The sequence below is a fragment of the Neomonachus schauinslandi genome, chromosome 1 (assembly GCF_002201575.2).
Source record: "Neomonachus schauinslandi chromosome 1, ASM220157v2, whole genome shotgun sequence".
Lineage (NCBI taxonomy): Eukaryota > Metazoa > Chordata > Mammalia > Carnivora > Phocidae > Neomonachus > Neomonachus schauinslandi.
The window spans coordinates 155,555,353-155,568,259 of record NC_058403.1 but is presented as its reverse complement, the minus strand read 5'-3'; the positions used below and the strand labels follow the sequence as shown (position 1 = coordinate 155,568,259).

The 12,907-nt window shown below is 47.0% G+C and overlaps 1 protein-coding gene across 1 annotated transcript in view; it reads left to right on the top strand.

Moving 5' to 3' along the window:
• Positions 1-12,907, top strand: part of ALDH1L1 (aldehyde dehydrogenase 1 family member L1) — a 103,998-nt gene that overhangs the window by 24,886 nt on the left and 66,205 nt on the right. The window contains exons 3-7 of the mRNA XM_044912678.1: positions 5,856-6,007; positions 8,054-8,288; positions 9,160-9,325; positions 11,166-11,267; positions 11,958-12,047. Coding sequence (XP_044768613.1) covers positions 5,881-6,007; positions 8,054-8,288; positions 9,160-9,325; positions 11,166-11,267; positions 11,958-12,047 — 720 coding nt within the window. The 5' untranslated portion in view covers positions 5,856-5,880. The remainder of the gene's footprint in view (positions 1-5,855; positions 6,008-8,053; positions 8,289-9,159; positions 9,326-11,165; positions 11,268-11,957; positions 12,048-12,907) is intronic.

Sequence of the window (12,907 nt, the reverse complement as noted above, 5' to 3'; positions counted from 1 at the left end):
TACAATTGTTAGATCTTCTTGTTGGATAGACCCTTTAAGAATGATATAGTGTCCTTCTGTGTCTCTAATTACAGACTTTAGTTTAAAATCTAATTTGTCTGATATAAGAATTGCTACCCCAGCTTTCTTTTGAGGTCCGCTGGCATGGAAGATGGATCTCCATCCCTTCACTTTCAGTCTGGATGTATCTTTAGGTTCAAAATGAGTCTCTTGTAGACAGCATATGGATGGGTCCTGTCTTTTTATCCAATCTGCAACCCTGTGCCGTTTTATGGGAGCGTTTAGGCCATTCACGTTGAGAGTGATTATTGAAAGATATAAATTCATTGTCATCATGTTGCCTGTGAAGACGTTGTTTTTATAGATTGTCCCTGTAAATTTCTGTTGTAGATCACTCTTTGGGTCTTTCTCCTTTTATAGAACCCCCTTTAATATTTTTTGCAGGGCCAGCTTAGTGGTCACATATTCTTTCAACTTCTGCCGGTCGTGGAAGCTCTGCATCTCTCCATCCATTCTAAATGAAAGCCTTGCCGGATAAAGTATTCTTGGCTGCATGTTCTTCTCATTTAGTACTCTTAATATGTCTTGCCAGGCCTTTCTGGCTTGCCAGGTCTCTGTGGATAGGTCTGACGTTATTCTGATGTTCCTCCCTCTGTATGTAAGGAATCTCTTCCCCCTAACTGCCCTTAAGATGGTTTCCTTGGTTCTAAGATTTGCAAGTTTTACTATTACATGCCGGAGTGTTCGCCTGTTTTCCTTGATCTTAGGAGGGGTCCTCTCTGCCTCCAGGACTCGAATGTTTGTTTCATTCCCCAGATTAGGGAAGTTCTCAGCTACAATTAGCTCAAATACATCTTCTAGCCCTCTCTCTCTCTCCACTCCCTCTGGGATTCCAATTATTCTGACATTGGAACGCCTCATGGTGTCACTTATTTCTCTGATTCTATTTTCATGGATTCTGAGTTGTTTTTCCCTGGCCTTCTCTTTTCCCTTTTTATTTATTATACTGTCTTCCAGATTGCTTATTCTCTCTTCTGTCTCAGTTACCCTAGCTGTTAGATTATCTAGATTGGATTGGATCTCATTGATAGCATTTTTAAGTTCTGCCAATTCCCCTTTTATTTCTGCCCTTAGAGACTCTATGTTGCCATTAATTGATTTCTCCATTCTAGCCATTGTCTTCACAATTGCTAGCCTGCATTCCATCTCCGACATCTTGGTTATATCTGCATCCATTTGTAAATCTGTAGCATAAGTCATAATCTCTGAGTCTTTTCTCTTTTGGGGGCTCCTCCTCCTAGTCATTCTGTTGATGGGTGTTTGAGGGAATGTATAGAGTCCAAATTATTGACAAAACCAAGCAAGATGCACCTGTTTTCTTGGGACCTTAGGGTTGCTGGCCTCTTGTTTTCCCAGTGTGTCTTCTGTGGGAGGGGCCTGCCGTGCTGTTACTCAGGCAATCCTGTTTGGGCGGAGTTGCCCTGTGCCCCTGTGGCGGGGGATGGGCTCAGTGGGAATCAGTCTTTGGGGCTTTTGTTCTCTGGCACCTTTCCCTGGCAGCTTTCTGTGTCTCTTCTGCGAGTCAGAGCAGAAGAGACCATTTCCAACCCTCTGCCTCAGAGCAGAGAGACCTCAGTCTGTTCTTCAGTGAGCTCTCCAGGCCACACTGTCTCTGTTTCTGTCCCTGATGCTATAAACTGCAGTGGCCTGGGTTGTGCGCCCCTCCGCAGTGCTCCCAGTCCTGTCTCCAGGTCGGGGCACGTCTCTGCCCTTTGTGCTTCTAAAACCGCCAGCTGCTTCCAATTTGCGCGCGCACACGCGCGCAACTCCACCGCTTGGGGTTTCCACCCCCGCAGGTTGCAGTTCACCGGCGCGACCCTGGCGCACTGGATTTCCGTCTCCGAGGCTGCAGTTCGCATACGTGTGACCGTTGCTCTGGTTTCTGTCTGGGAGGCCTGCGGTTCGCGTTCACGCGACCCCACTGGTCTGGTTTTCCACCCCGGGGGCTGCCCTAAAGTTCTTTCCTGACACTACTGGTCTGCAAGTCTGTGCGCCGTTCGCAGCGCGTGAGGCTGTCACTCACCGGTGGTGTAGGATCCCTACATCTAGACACCCTCCGCCTCCGTTTATCTTCCGCTATCTGCTCGCAGAATCACGGCTCTCCACTTCATACCTCAAAACCAACTGCCTGCGATATTCTGTTTGTAGAGATCCAGATCTTCTTACATCTCAGGCTGGTTTCGTGGGTGCTCAGAGTGGTCTGGTAGATATCCAGCTCAATTCTGGGGACCATTTGAAATAGGGTCCCCTACTCCTCCGCCATCTTTCCCCCTCCTCGAAATTCCTATTTGTTCCCTTTCTTTGAAAAAAGTTGTTGGTAATTTGATAGGGATTGCATTGAATGTGTAGATTGCTCTAGGTAGCATTGACATCTTCACAAATTTGTTCTTCCAACAAAATTTTTAAGCTATAATGAACTCAAAGATAGACAAACTGACAATGGAACAGAATACAAGTCCAGAGACAGATTTACCCATATATGGTCCTGGAAAAATATCTCTGGACTTCTATGTCATACACAAAAGTCAATTCCAGAAGGATTGCATGCAATGAAATATAAAAAAGCAAAACAATGAAGTTTTTTCCTAATATCTCTTTTAAAATTAAGAATTTATTTTTTAGAGTAGTTTTAAGTTCACAGCAAAATTAAGGGGCAGGTACAGAGATTTCTTATATACCCAGTGCCTCTTGCCACACAAAACATCCTCTGTTATCAACTTCCTCCACCAGAGTGATAGATTTGTAATGACTGATGAACCTACACCAATACAGCATCACCCAGAGTCCATAGTTTACATTAGGGTTTACTCTTGGTGTTGTACCTTATATTAAGGGTTTGGACAAAAGCATAATGATATGTATCCATCATTATGGTATCACACAGAGTGCTTTCATTGCCTAAAAATCCTGTGCTCCACCTATTCATCTCTTTCCCTTCTCCCACCCTTAGTAGCCTCTGATTTTTTACTGTCTCCATAGTTTGCCTTTTCCAGAACGTCATATAATTGGAGTCATACATTATGTAGCCTTAGAAGATTGACTTCTTTCACTTAGTAATATGTATTTAAGTTTCCTACATGTCTTTTTATGGCTCGGTAGCCATTTATTTTCAGTGCTATTGTCTGAATGTACCACAGTTTATCAATCCATTCACCTACTGGAAGACACCTTGGTTGCTTCCAGGTTTTGGTAATTATGAATAAAGGTGCTATAAACAGCCATGTGCAGGTTTTTGTGTGCATGTAAGTTTTCAACTCCTTTGAGTAAATACCAAAGAGTGTGATTGTTGGATCGTATGGTAACAATATGTTTCCTTTTGTAAGAAACTGCCAAAATGTCTTCCAAAGTGACCATGTCATTTTGCATTACCATCAACAGTGTATGAGAGTTCCTGTTGCTCTACATTCTCACCAGCACTTCATATTGTCAGTGTTCCAGATTTTGGTCATTCTAATAGGTGTGTAGTAGTGGTATCCCTTTGTTCTTTTAAGTTGCATTTCCTTGATTACCTATGATGTGGAGCATCTTTTCATATACTTATTTGTCATCTGTATATCTTGTTTGCTGACATGTCTGTTTAGGAATTCAGCCTACATTTTATTCAGGGTTTTTTTGTTTTGTAATTGTTGAGTCTTCAGAGGTTTTTTTTTTGTATATTTTGCATAACAGTCCTTTATCAGTGTGTCTTTTGCAAATGTTTTCTCCCAGTCTGTGAGCTTGCCTCCTCATTCTCTCTTGCAGAATGGAAGCTTTTAATCTTAATGAAGTCCAGCTTATCAATTTTTCTTTCATGAATTGTACTTTGATGTTGTATCTAAAAAGTCACTGCATACACAAGGTCATTAAATTTTCTCCTGTGTTATCTTCTAGGAGTTATAATCTTGCATTTTACATTTAAGTCTGTGATGTATTTTGAGAAAATTTCTGTAAAGGGTGTAATATCTGTGTCTAGATTCACATTTTTGCATGTGGATGTTCAGTTGTTCCAGAGCCATTTGTTAAAAAACTATTTTTGCTCTATTTTATTGAGTTTGCTCCTTTGTCCAACAATAAAGACTTTAGGACACAGAGAGGACATCTTCATGAACTGGCATAAGCAACAATTTCTTAAATAGATTACAAAACCCACTAACCATAAAGGGAAATTTTGATGAGTATACTGTGTTAAGTTTAAGAACTTGGGTTCGTTAAAAAACACCATAAGACAGTGAAAAATCAAGCCACAGAATTGAAGTTATGTTTCATAAATATATGTGACAAAGGATTGATAGTCTAGATTATTAAAAAACAAAATAAAACAAACAAACAAAAAAACCCTCTTGCAAATCAGTAAGGAAAAGACCACCTAATAAAAAAAGACAAAAAGCTTAAAGAGGCAGTTCCCATAAACAGATGTTCAAGTGGCCAATAAACATAGAAAAAGGTGCTCAACCTCAATAGTCATCAAGGAATTGCAAATTAAACCCCAATGACATGGCTATATTTCACGTTAGCAAAATAGCTGAAAAGAAAAAGACACAAGGCCTCTATGCCAAGTACATGGGCTTGGAAATGGGTACAACCACTTTGGAAAATGGACAGAATCTGTTAAAGCTGAACATTTTCATGTCTCTGACCCCAAAATTCCACTCCTAGGAATGGAATTTGCCCAACGGAAATGCATATCTATATACAGTAAGAATCGTGTGCCTGAGAATCTTGATAGCATCCCTATCGTAATAGCCTCAAACTGGAAACTACCCAAATGCCCATCAACAGTAGAATGGATGAATAAATGTATTTATTTACATTCACACAGTGAAATACCATGCAGCAATGAGAATGAACACAGTACAACTACATGCAACAATGTGGATAATGTTGAGTGGAAAAAAATCCACAGAACATTACACTGCATGATTCTATTTATATAAATACAAACATACATATATGTGGACTGCTGGAGTATTTCTTTCTCTGAGTGCCGATTACTGGGGTGTGCTTAGTTTGTGAAATTCATTGAAGTATATACCTATAATTTTGCACTTTTCTGTATGTATGAAGCATGCTAATACTACAATAAAATTTTCCAAAGACATGTATATTTTTACAAATGGATGATTTAAAGAAATGTATCAAGTGAAAAATTGGTGTTATAGATATGAGCATGGTAATTGAGTGACCAAACTTTGGAGACATTTGCATGATGTAACTACTCATTATTTCACATATCTTCCCTCTACTTGGCCAGCCCAGTGGCACCCCATTTCATTCCCCCTGGTCCCACCTTCAGTCCTCAGGGCCCATCCACCCAGGCATTCTTTTCTGTGAGGCTGAGATAAACAGGCCCTTAGGTCCAGGCTCCCTTGCTGCTTTCTGGCTCAGGGAAATAAGCCTGATGTGCAGGCTGAAAGCTGTTTGAGGAACATAGCATCTGAGAAAACTGAGGCTTGATGTAACCAGGTCGCAGAACTGGTTAGTTACAGAAATATGCTCAAATACATCTCAGAGGTCTTGACTCTCAGTGTTCCATGCCAATTTGGAGGGTTTCAAGGAGGAATCCCTAATTCTATAATCTCTATTCTAATCACCCACTGTGGCATCTAAAATCCCTTCCTTGCAAAACCTTCTCCTCTGGCCCTTTTACAGTAGTGGTTCTCTGCAGAGATCTGATGCTCAGGGAGCCCCAGAGGTGACCCCAAGGGGTTGAGGTGGGCAGGGCGGGCAAGGTGCTGTGCAGTTGTCCACTTGGACTAGGGCCAGCTTCCTGAGGCCAGTGAGCCCTGTCTAACACTATGGTCTTATTCCATCCCCAGATCCTTCTGACCCATCCCTTCTGTCATGAAGATCGCAGTGATTGGGCAGAGCTTGTTTGGCCAGGAAGTTTACTGCCACCTCAGGAAGGAGGGCCATGAGGTCGTGGGCGTGTTCACTGTCCCAGACAAGGATGGGAAGGCGGATCCCCTGGGTGAGTGGATGGCCCAGGAACAGGGAAGGGGGGTGCCCAGGCAGGCAGGTAGCAGTGGGCAATGGGTGGGAGCAGAAGTCTTGCAGTGGTCATGGGCATCTCTGGCTGGAGGCAGGCTTACATGGTTCACCTTGAATCCTGCTCAGGTGCCAACCAGCTGCCCGGCTTTTCTAGAACAAAATAGAGACCCCTTCCCCAACTGATCATAGGATGGAGTTTGTGTCCTGGAGAAGGGCCAGGGAGAAGCCCAATCTGCCCCCAGGGCCCTGCTGTCTGACCATTCCAGGCTCCTCTGACCCCAGCACCACGCTCTGAAAGGGCTGCTAGATGGGAGACACTGAAGGTCAGTGTTCTCAAATGTGAATGTGCAGGGTATCCCCAACAGTGGGAGTGCCTGTTATGCAAAGTGCTGAGCCCTTCCCTGGGAGTTTCTGTTCAAAAGGATGGGATTGAGTCTAAGAATTTGCATTTCTAACAAGGTCCCAGGTGATGCTGATGCATCTGGCTCTAGGAAGAGCACAGTTTAAGAATCAGTGGCCTCTAGGCTGGGAGCCTCAGCAGCACTTCAGGATGCAAGGACCCTCAGCTCAAATGAACCTCCAGGATCACTCAAGTCCTTCTCAGGCCAGATGGATGCAGAATATAAAGCAGGGCTTAAAATGGAAGGCCAGATTGAGAAAGGAGCCTTGTGGGGCTGGCCAAGCACAGGGGCATGGTTCATAGGAATAATGAATCTCCCTAGAATGAGAAGCACAGCTGACCCCTGGACCCAGCTCCAGGACCACTGCAATGTTAACCAGGCCTCAGTCTTAGACTTGACCCCAGTGTGACCCATGATATAGCCTGACCTCACCATAGCCTGAGCCCTGCCCTCAGCCACTAAGTGACCACTGATACTAGTCTCTGAGCTTAGACCCAGACAGAGCTTAGCTGGGACTTGACCCTGACCTTGGATGTCTTGTGGAAGTGTTTCTTTGATCACAGCATGGACAGCTTTTTCAAGCACAGTGTCCAGTCTGCTCGCTTTGATCCCACCCTCCCTCAATACCCCCGAATGCAGGGCAGAGGCAGAGAAGGCTAGAGAGCAGGTCAGGTCCAGTCAGAGGCCAGTCATCATACTGGCTGTTCTAACAGAGAACCCAGTACAGGGATGTATTTGTTAAGTGCTGCAGAGGGCAGGCAAAAGAGAACTCCAAGCTGTCGGGGTAGTGACTGCCGATGGCAGCTGCCACCTCTCAGGCTGGGGCAACAGAGGGAAGCTCTAACTCTTACAACTTGGCAGCTTGAGGCTCTAATTCAGACCTGTGAGGACTGAGCATGCTGCTCATAGGTGCTGGTAACTAGGTGGGGTGGGGTGCCTGCAAACTGAGACCCTGACCTTGGAGGGCAGACATAGTGGGAGGAAGGTGTACATTGGGGCTAATTCTGCAGATATTGGGAAAACAGCAAACTAAGTCAGCTGCTACTCTGGGAAGACAATGCTGCCTCTAGGGTGAAGAAGTGAAGCGGGGAATGGGGGACTCTCAGGACAGGAACCTGACCGAAAGGAGTGAGTCCCTGCTCCCTTGCCTTCTTTCCTCTTCTCTTCAGACTTTTAGTCTCCCTCCAGCACCCCTTATCAGCAGTGCTTGGCAGGCAGCTGATGAAACAGGAATGTAGTTTGCAGGGTCCCAGCTGCCATCCCAGAGAGCAGTAGAAGGGTGGAGGACATTAACTTGGGGACAGCATGACGAGGCTGTGGGAGGGGTTGAGGAGAAGAGCTCAGTCTTTGGGGGCCAGACAGGAGTCTGGGCAAGGGGGACTTAGATGTCTTGGAGGTCAGCAGCAGTCCATCCGTTCGGAGCAGCCCCTGAAACCTTGCCATTGGCCAGTGCTATCCCCTTGGTGCTGTCCCTTCTGCACTGCCCAGTGGAGCCTGTGCAGTGGGGAAGGACAGGCGGGACAGACTGGGAGAGAAGATGCAGGAGTCACTTTGCTGGGAAGGCAGCGGTAGCTGTGGTTGGGTGCATGCAGGGAGGGGCCAGTTTCTCACCTGCTGTCCCACAGGCCTGGAAGCTGAGAAGGATGGAGTGCCAGTGTTCAAGTTCCCCCGCTGGCGGGTAAAAGGACAGGCTCTGCCTGATGTGGTGGCGAAATACCAGGCTTTGGGTGCCGAGCTCAACGTCCTGCCCTTCTGCAGCCAGTTCATCCCCATGGAGGTCATCAGTGCCCCCTGCCATGGCTCCATCATCTACCACCCAAGTCTGCTCCCCCGGCACCGAGGGGCCTCGGCCATCAACTGGTGAGACAGGGCAAAAACACCCCCATCTGTCCAGAAGTCATCCTCCCTTAGCCCAGAGCTTTCCTCTGGGGCCACAGAGCAGGCATCATGCAGGGGCCTGTCCTACGCTGCCAGATGGCATCCACACAGCTGACTGGTGAGGTGTGAAGGGTAATCAAGAGTGCCGGAGAGAACTGGGACAGGCATCATCAAATGCTCTGCGTTCCCCCAGTAAACTGTGAAGTGAGCACTTCAGTGTTCCCATCCTGCAGCAGGGACACTGGGACAGAGGGGGTTAAGGTGCTCACCCAAGGGACCAACCCAGGCCATGTGGCCAGAGGCCTGCTTTAACCCACACCCATTGCCAGTACATGATAGCATCCCACTTGGAAAGGGATAAAGAAGAAGTAAAAGGGCACCTGAACAAGATAGTTTGACATGATAAGCACTCAGGAGACAATAAACGGGATGATGTGACTGATGGGTGGTGCAGTTTAGTTGGGTGATCAGCAAGGAGAGACATCTGAGCTGGGAAAAGAGTGGGTTTGTAGTCAGACTGGGATTCAGGCTCCCTGACCTCTGGTTACATCTCTTCACTTCTCTGGGCCTCAGTTTCCTTATCTGCAAAAGGGGCATACAATGCCTGTGACACCTGTTGGGGTATTATGTCATATCAGGCATATAGGGCTTTTACCACAACATCTAGCATGTGGTTGGTGTCAGTAAATACCCTCTCTTTCCAGGTCTCACCAGAGCAGGTATCGGTCCTCTCAGGGGCGGGGCATGAAGGGGGTTGTTGGAGGGTGACCAGGGGCCACAGGAGCTGCCCCCAGTTTGCCCTTCTCCCTGGTCCTTCCTCCTGGACTCAGGCTTTCATACTTGTGCTCCCCAGGACCCTCATTCATGGAGACAAGAAAGGGGGGTTTACCATCTTCTGGGCAGATGATGGTCTGGACACTGGGGACCTTCTGCTCCAGAAGGAGTGTGAGATCCTCCCGGACGACACCGTGAGCACTCTGTACAACCGCTTCCTCTTCCCTGAAGGCATCAAAGGGATGGTAAGGGCTGGGAGCTGGCCATGCCACATGTGGGCCTCCCTATGCTGGTACCCTTTCTAGGCCCAGCCTGTCCCCCCACCCAGGCTGCTCCCCCAGTTCCAGGATTCTGGAGGGAGAGAGCCCTCATGTCAGGGTCTCAAAGAGGCAGGATTAGGACATACAATGTATGGTGTTAGGCGAGACTCTTGCTTACAAGTGACAGAACCCAATTCAAAAAGCTTTATCCAAAAAGGGAACATTTTTGGCCCATTTACTATAGAAGACAAAAGGCAAGGGTGGTGTCAAGCATGGCTGAGTCCAGAGGCATAAGCCATGTCATAGGATTCTGTATCTCTGTCTTCCTACTGATTCTACTTTTCTGTTTGATTATCTTCATCTTCAGGTGGGCTGCCCTCAAATGGGAGGAAAGGGAGTCACTGGTGGCTCAAGGCTTATACCTCTTGATTCCAAAGGAAGAAAAACTCCTTTTCTCACAGAATTCATGAATGAAAAATCAGAGAAGCCGACTGTAGTCATGCAGGCTGAGTTGTCTGCAGAGAGAGGTTTCTGTCATCAGAGCAAGACAGACAAAAAGGCCTGAAGTCAGACACAGTTGTGGTTGGCACAGCAGGCAGGCCCCGTGGGGCCTCACCTCCCAGGAACTGCTGTGTCTGTGGGGCTACTGGTGGTGGAGCCAGAAGAGGCCAGCCAGGGTTGGCCAAAGGCAGACACACTGGAGCTTCCCATTGATACCAGCAGGAGGCAGGAGGCAGACAGGAGGCCATATCGAAGGGGAGAACAGACCCTGTTTGGAGGTAGCAATAAACATTGCAATGACTGAGTGTTCACCATTGCCCATATGTCAGCCATCCGCTTCCTTCTGCTCCTGCTTCTTGCCAGTGACCTTTTATTTTTCACATTGTGTCAAACAAGATGCCTCTTGTATTCTCTCCCATGGAATCCCCCTACTCACAAAAGTAGTGAACAGAGTAGATTTGCTGGAGATTTGATATGAGAGACAGAGAAGGGGGTTATCGGGCACATCCCACAGGAAACACTAAAAACACTCCTTGGGGCTATGCTGTCCAATATGGCAGCTGCTAGTCATATGCAGCTATTAAATTAATTAAATTGGATTTTAATTAAAAATTGAGTTCCTCAGTCCCACTAGCTACCTTTCACGTCCCCAAGACAGGAACTATGCATGGCCAATGGCCATTGTATTGGAGAGTTCTGACATAGAACATGTCTACCACCACAGAACATTCTGCAGGGCAGTCCTGCTTTAGACATTTCTGATGCTCATCACTTCTTGGTTTGGGTGGCTCTGGGGCTCTCCCCTCAGGGCCCCTTCAGGATGGGCCCAGGCTCCCTGGCTCTCCTTCTCACTTCCCTGATTCTTTCTTCCACAACCTTCCCCTTTCTTTAACAGAGAAACTGCTTCCTGCTTAATCTCAGACTTCCAAACACATCATGGGGCTCAGGATCCATTGTCTTTAAAAGATAGGGAAGGTTTTAGACAAAAACACGGCAATTTGTGTTTGTTATACCTCTACAGGGCTCTGTAGTTTATATAGTCTTCTAAGATCTCAGAAGGTACAAGATCTTTTATATAATCCTCTAAAACTGTGTGTGGTAGAGAGGGCAGGATTTTGTACTCATTGTTCAGATTGGAGTTAGATTCAGGCTAACTGTACCCATTCCTATGATGGATATTCCTTGGGTGCCCATTGTGTACCAGGTGTGGGGCCAGGCAAGTCTGGTCGGTGTGGGGCTGAGTCCAGGCTCATGGTGAACCCAGGGGCTGGGAGTAAGGGGAGGGTAGTAATGCTGGGGATGCCAACTCACCTGGTCTCCCCAGGTGCAGGCTGTGAGGCTGATTGCGGAGGGCAAAGCACCCAGACTCCCTCAGCCTGAGGAGGGAGCCACCTATGAGGGCATTCAGAAGAAGGAAACAGCCAAGGTGAGTGCAGGGCCCTGCCCACCCTGAAGCTTGCCTGTGCATGGGCTGGGATGCAGAGGGTGTCCCAGGGAAGCTGGGGTTCAGGCTGAATGGCCAAGTTGTAATTGCTTAAGGCCTGAAGAGAGAGCAGCCCAGGCAGGAGACGCATGAGCAAAACTCATGTGGCACCTGGACAGGCAGGGAGCATGGTGTGTTCTGAGTTCTTCTCTGTTCCCTTAGGGAAGAATGGGCAGGCAGGGTCCCCCAGGAGAAGAGCTGGGGTGGGGCAGTGTGTAAAAAAATCAGCCATAGGGCTGGAAGTCTCTAAGATGGGGTATGAGAGGTAATTCAGTTTCTTGGAGCTATTGCAGCCTTGGGGGTCTTGGCGGGACCTATGGGCTGTACCTCTGCTCAGGGCTTATGAGGTGCATAGAGATCTATGTGAGCCCTGCAGGTGAGGAGAAGCTGTCGGGGTGCCTATGGGATGGACCTGCAGTCTGTACTGGGGAGGTTGTGTAAGGCTTTGGCCATCTTAACAGAGTGTTGTCTTCCCTTATCATCCTAAGGTTTATCTCCACCCAGTCAAGGGTCATCAGGGCACAGGTGGGGTGGGAGGTGGCTGGGAGGTGGGGAGTTGAGGGGAGGTGGGGGAATGGCAGGGACCAAGGAGTAAGGAAGAGACTGGCTGAGCACACATGTCTTGCCCCACAGATCAACTGGGAGCAGCCAGCAGAAGCCATTCATAACTGGATCCGAGGGAATGACAAGGTGCCGGGCGCCTGGACAGAGGCCTGTGGGCAGGTATGTCTGTGCATGGCTGGGATTGGGCTAGATGCACTGGTGTGCCCTGCTGGCTGTAACTATCAAAATATGTTTGAACTGGTTGGCAAATAGACACTGCCCTGACCCCCAACCCCACCCAAGTGCCCTCAGTCACCTCAGCCCCTCCCCCGGGACCATGAGACCTGTCCACCTTCTGGTAGCTGAAGGATAAAGATCCAGGACAGCTCAAGGCCTCCAGGTCCCTGCAGCAACTCTGAGTTCAAGCTATATTTCTTTCTTTTTCTTTTTCTTTTTTAATTTTATTATGTTATGTTAGTCACCACACATCATTAGTTTTTTTTTTTTATTTTTTTATTTTGTGACTATTAGTTTATTTTACACTTTTCATGCATTTACTTATTTAATCCCTATGTAACATGTTCTACCATTATCACTGCTCTGAAATTTTCTTCTCATTACTTTTTTTTTTTAATTTTATTATGCTATGTTAGTCACCATACAATACATCGTTAGTTTTTGATGTAGTGATCCACAATCCATTGTTTTCGTATAACAACCAGTGCTCCATGCAGTACGTGCCCTCCTTAATACCCATCACCGGGCTAACCAATACCCCCTCCCCCCTCCCCTCTAGAACCCTGTTTGTTTCTCAGGTCCATAGTCTCTCATGGTTCACCTCTCCCTCCAATTCCCCCCCCCCATTTTTCCCTTCCTTCTCCTAATGTCCTCCATGTTATTCCTTATGTTCCACAAATAAGTGAAACCATATGATAATTGACTTTCTCTGCTTGACTTATTTCACTTAGCATAATCTCCTTTAGTCCCATCCACGTTGATGTAAAAGTTGGGTATTCATCTTTTCTGATGGCTGAGTAATA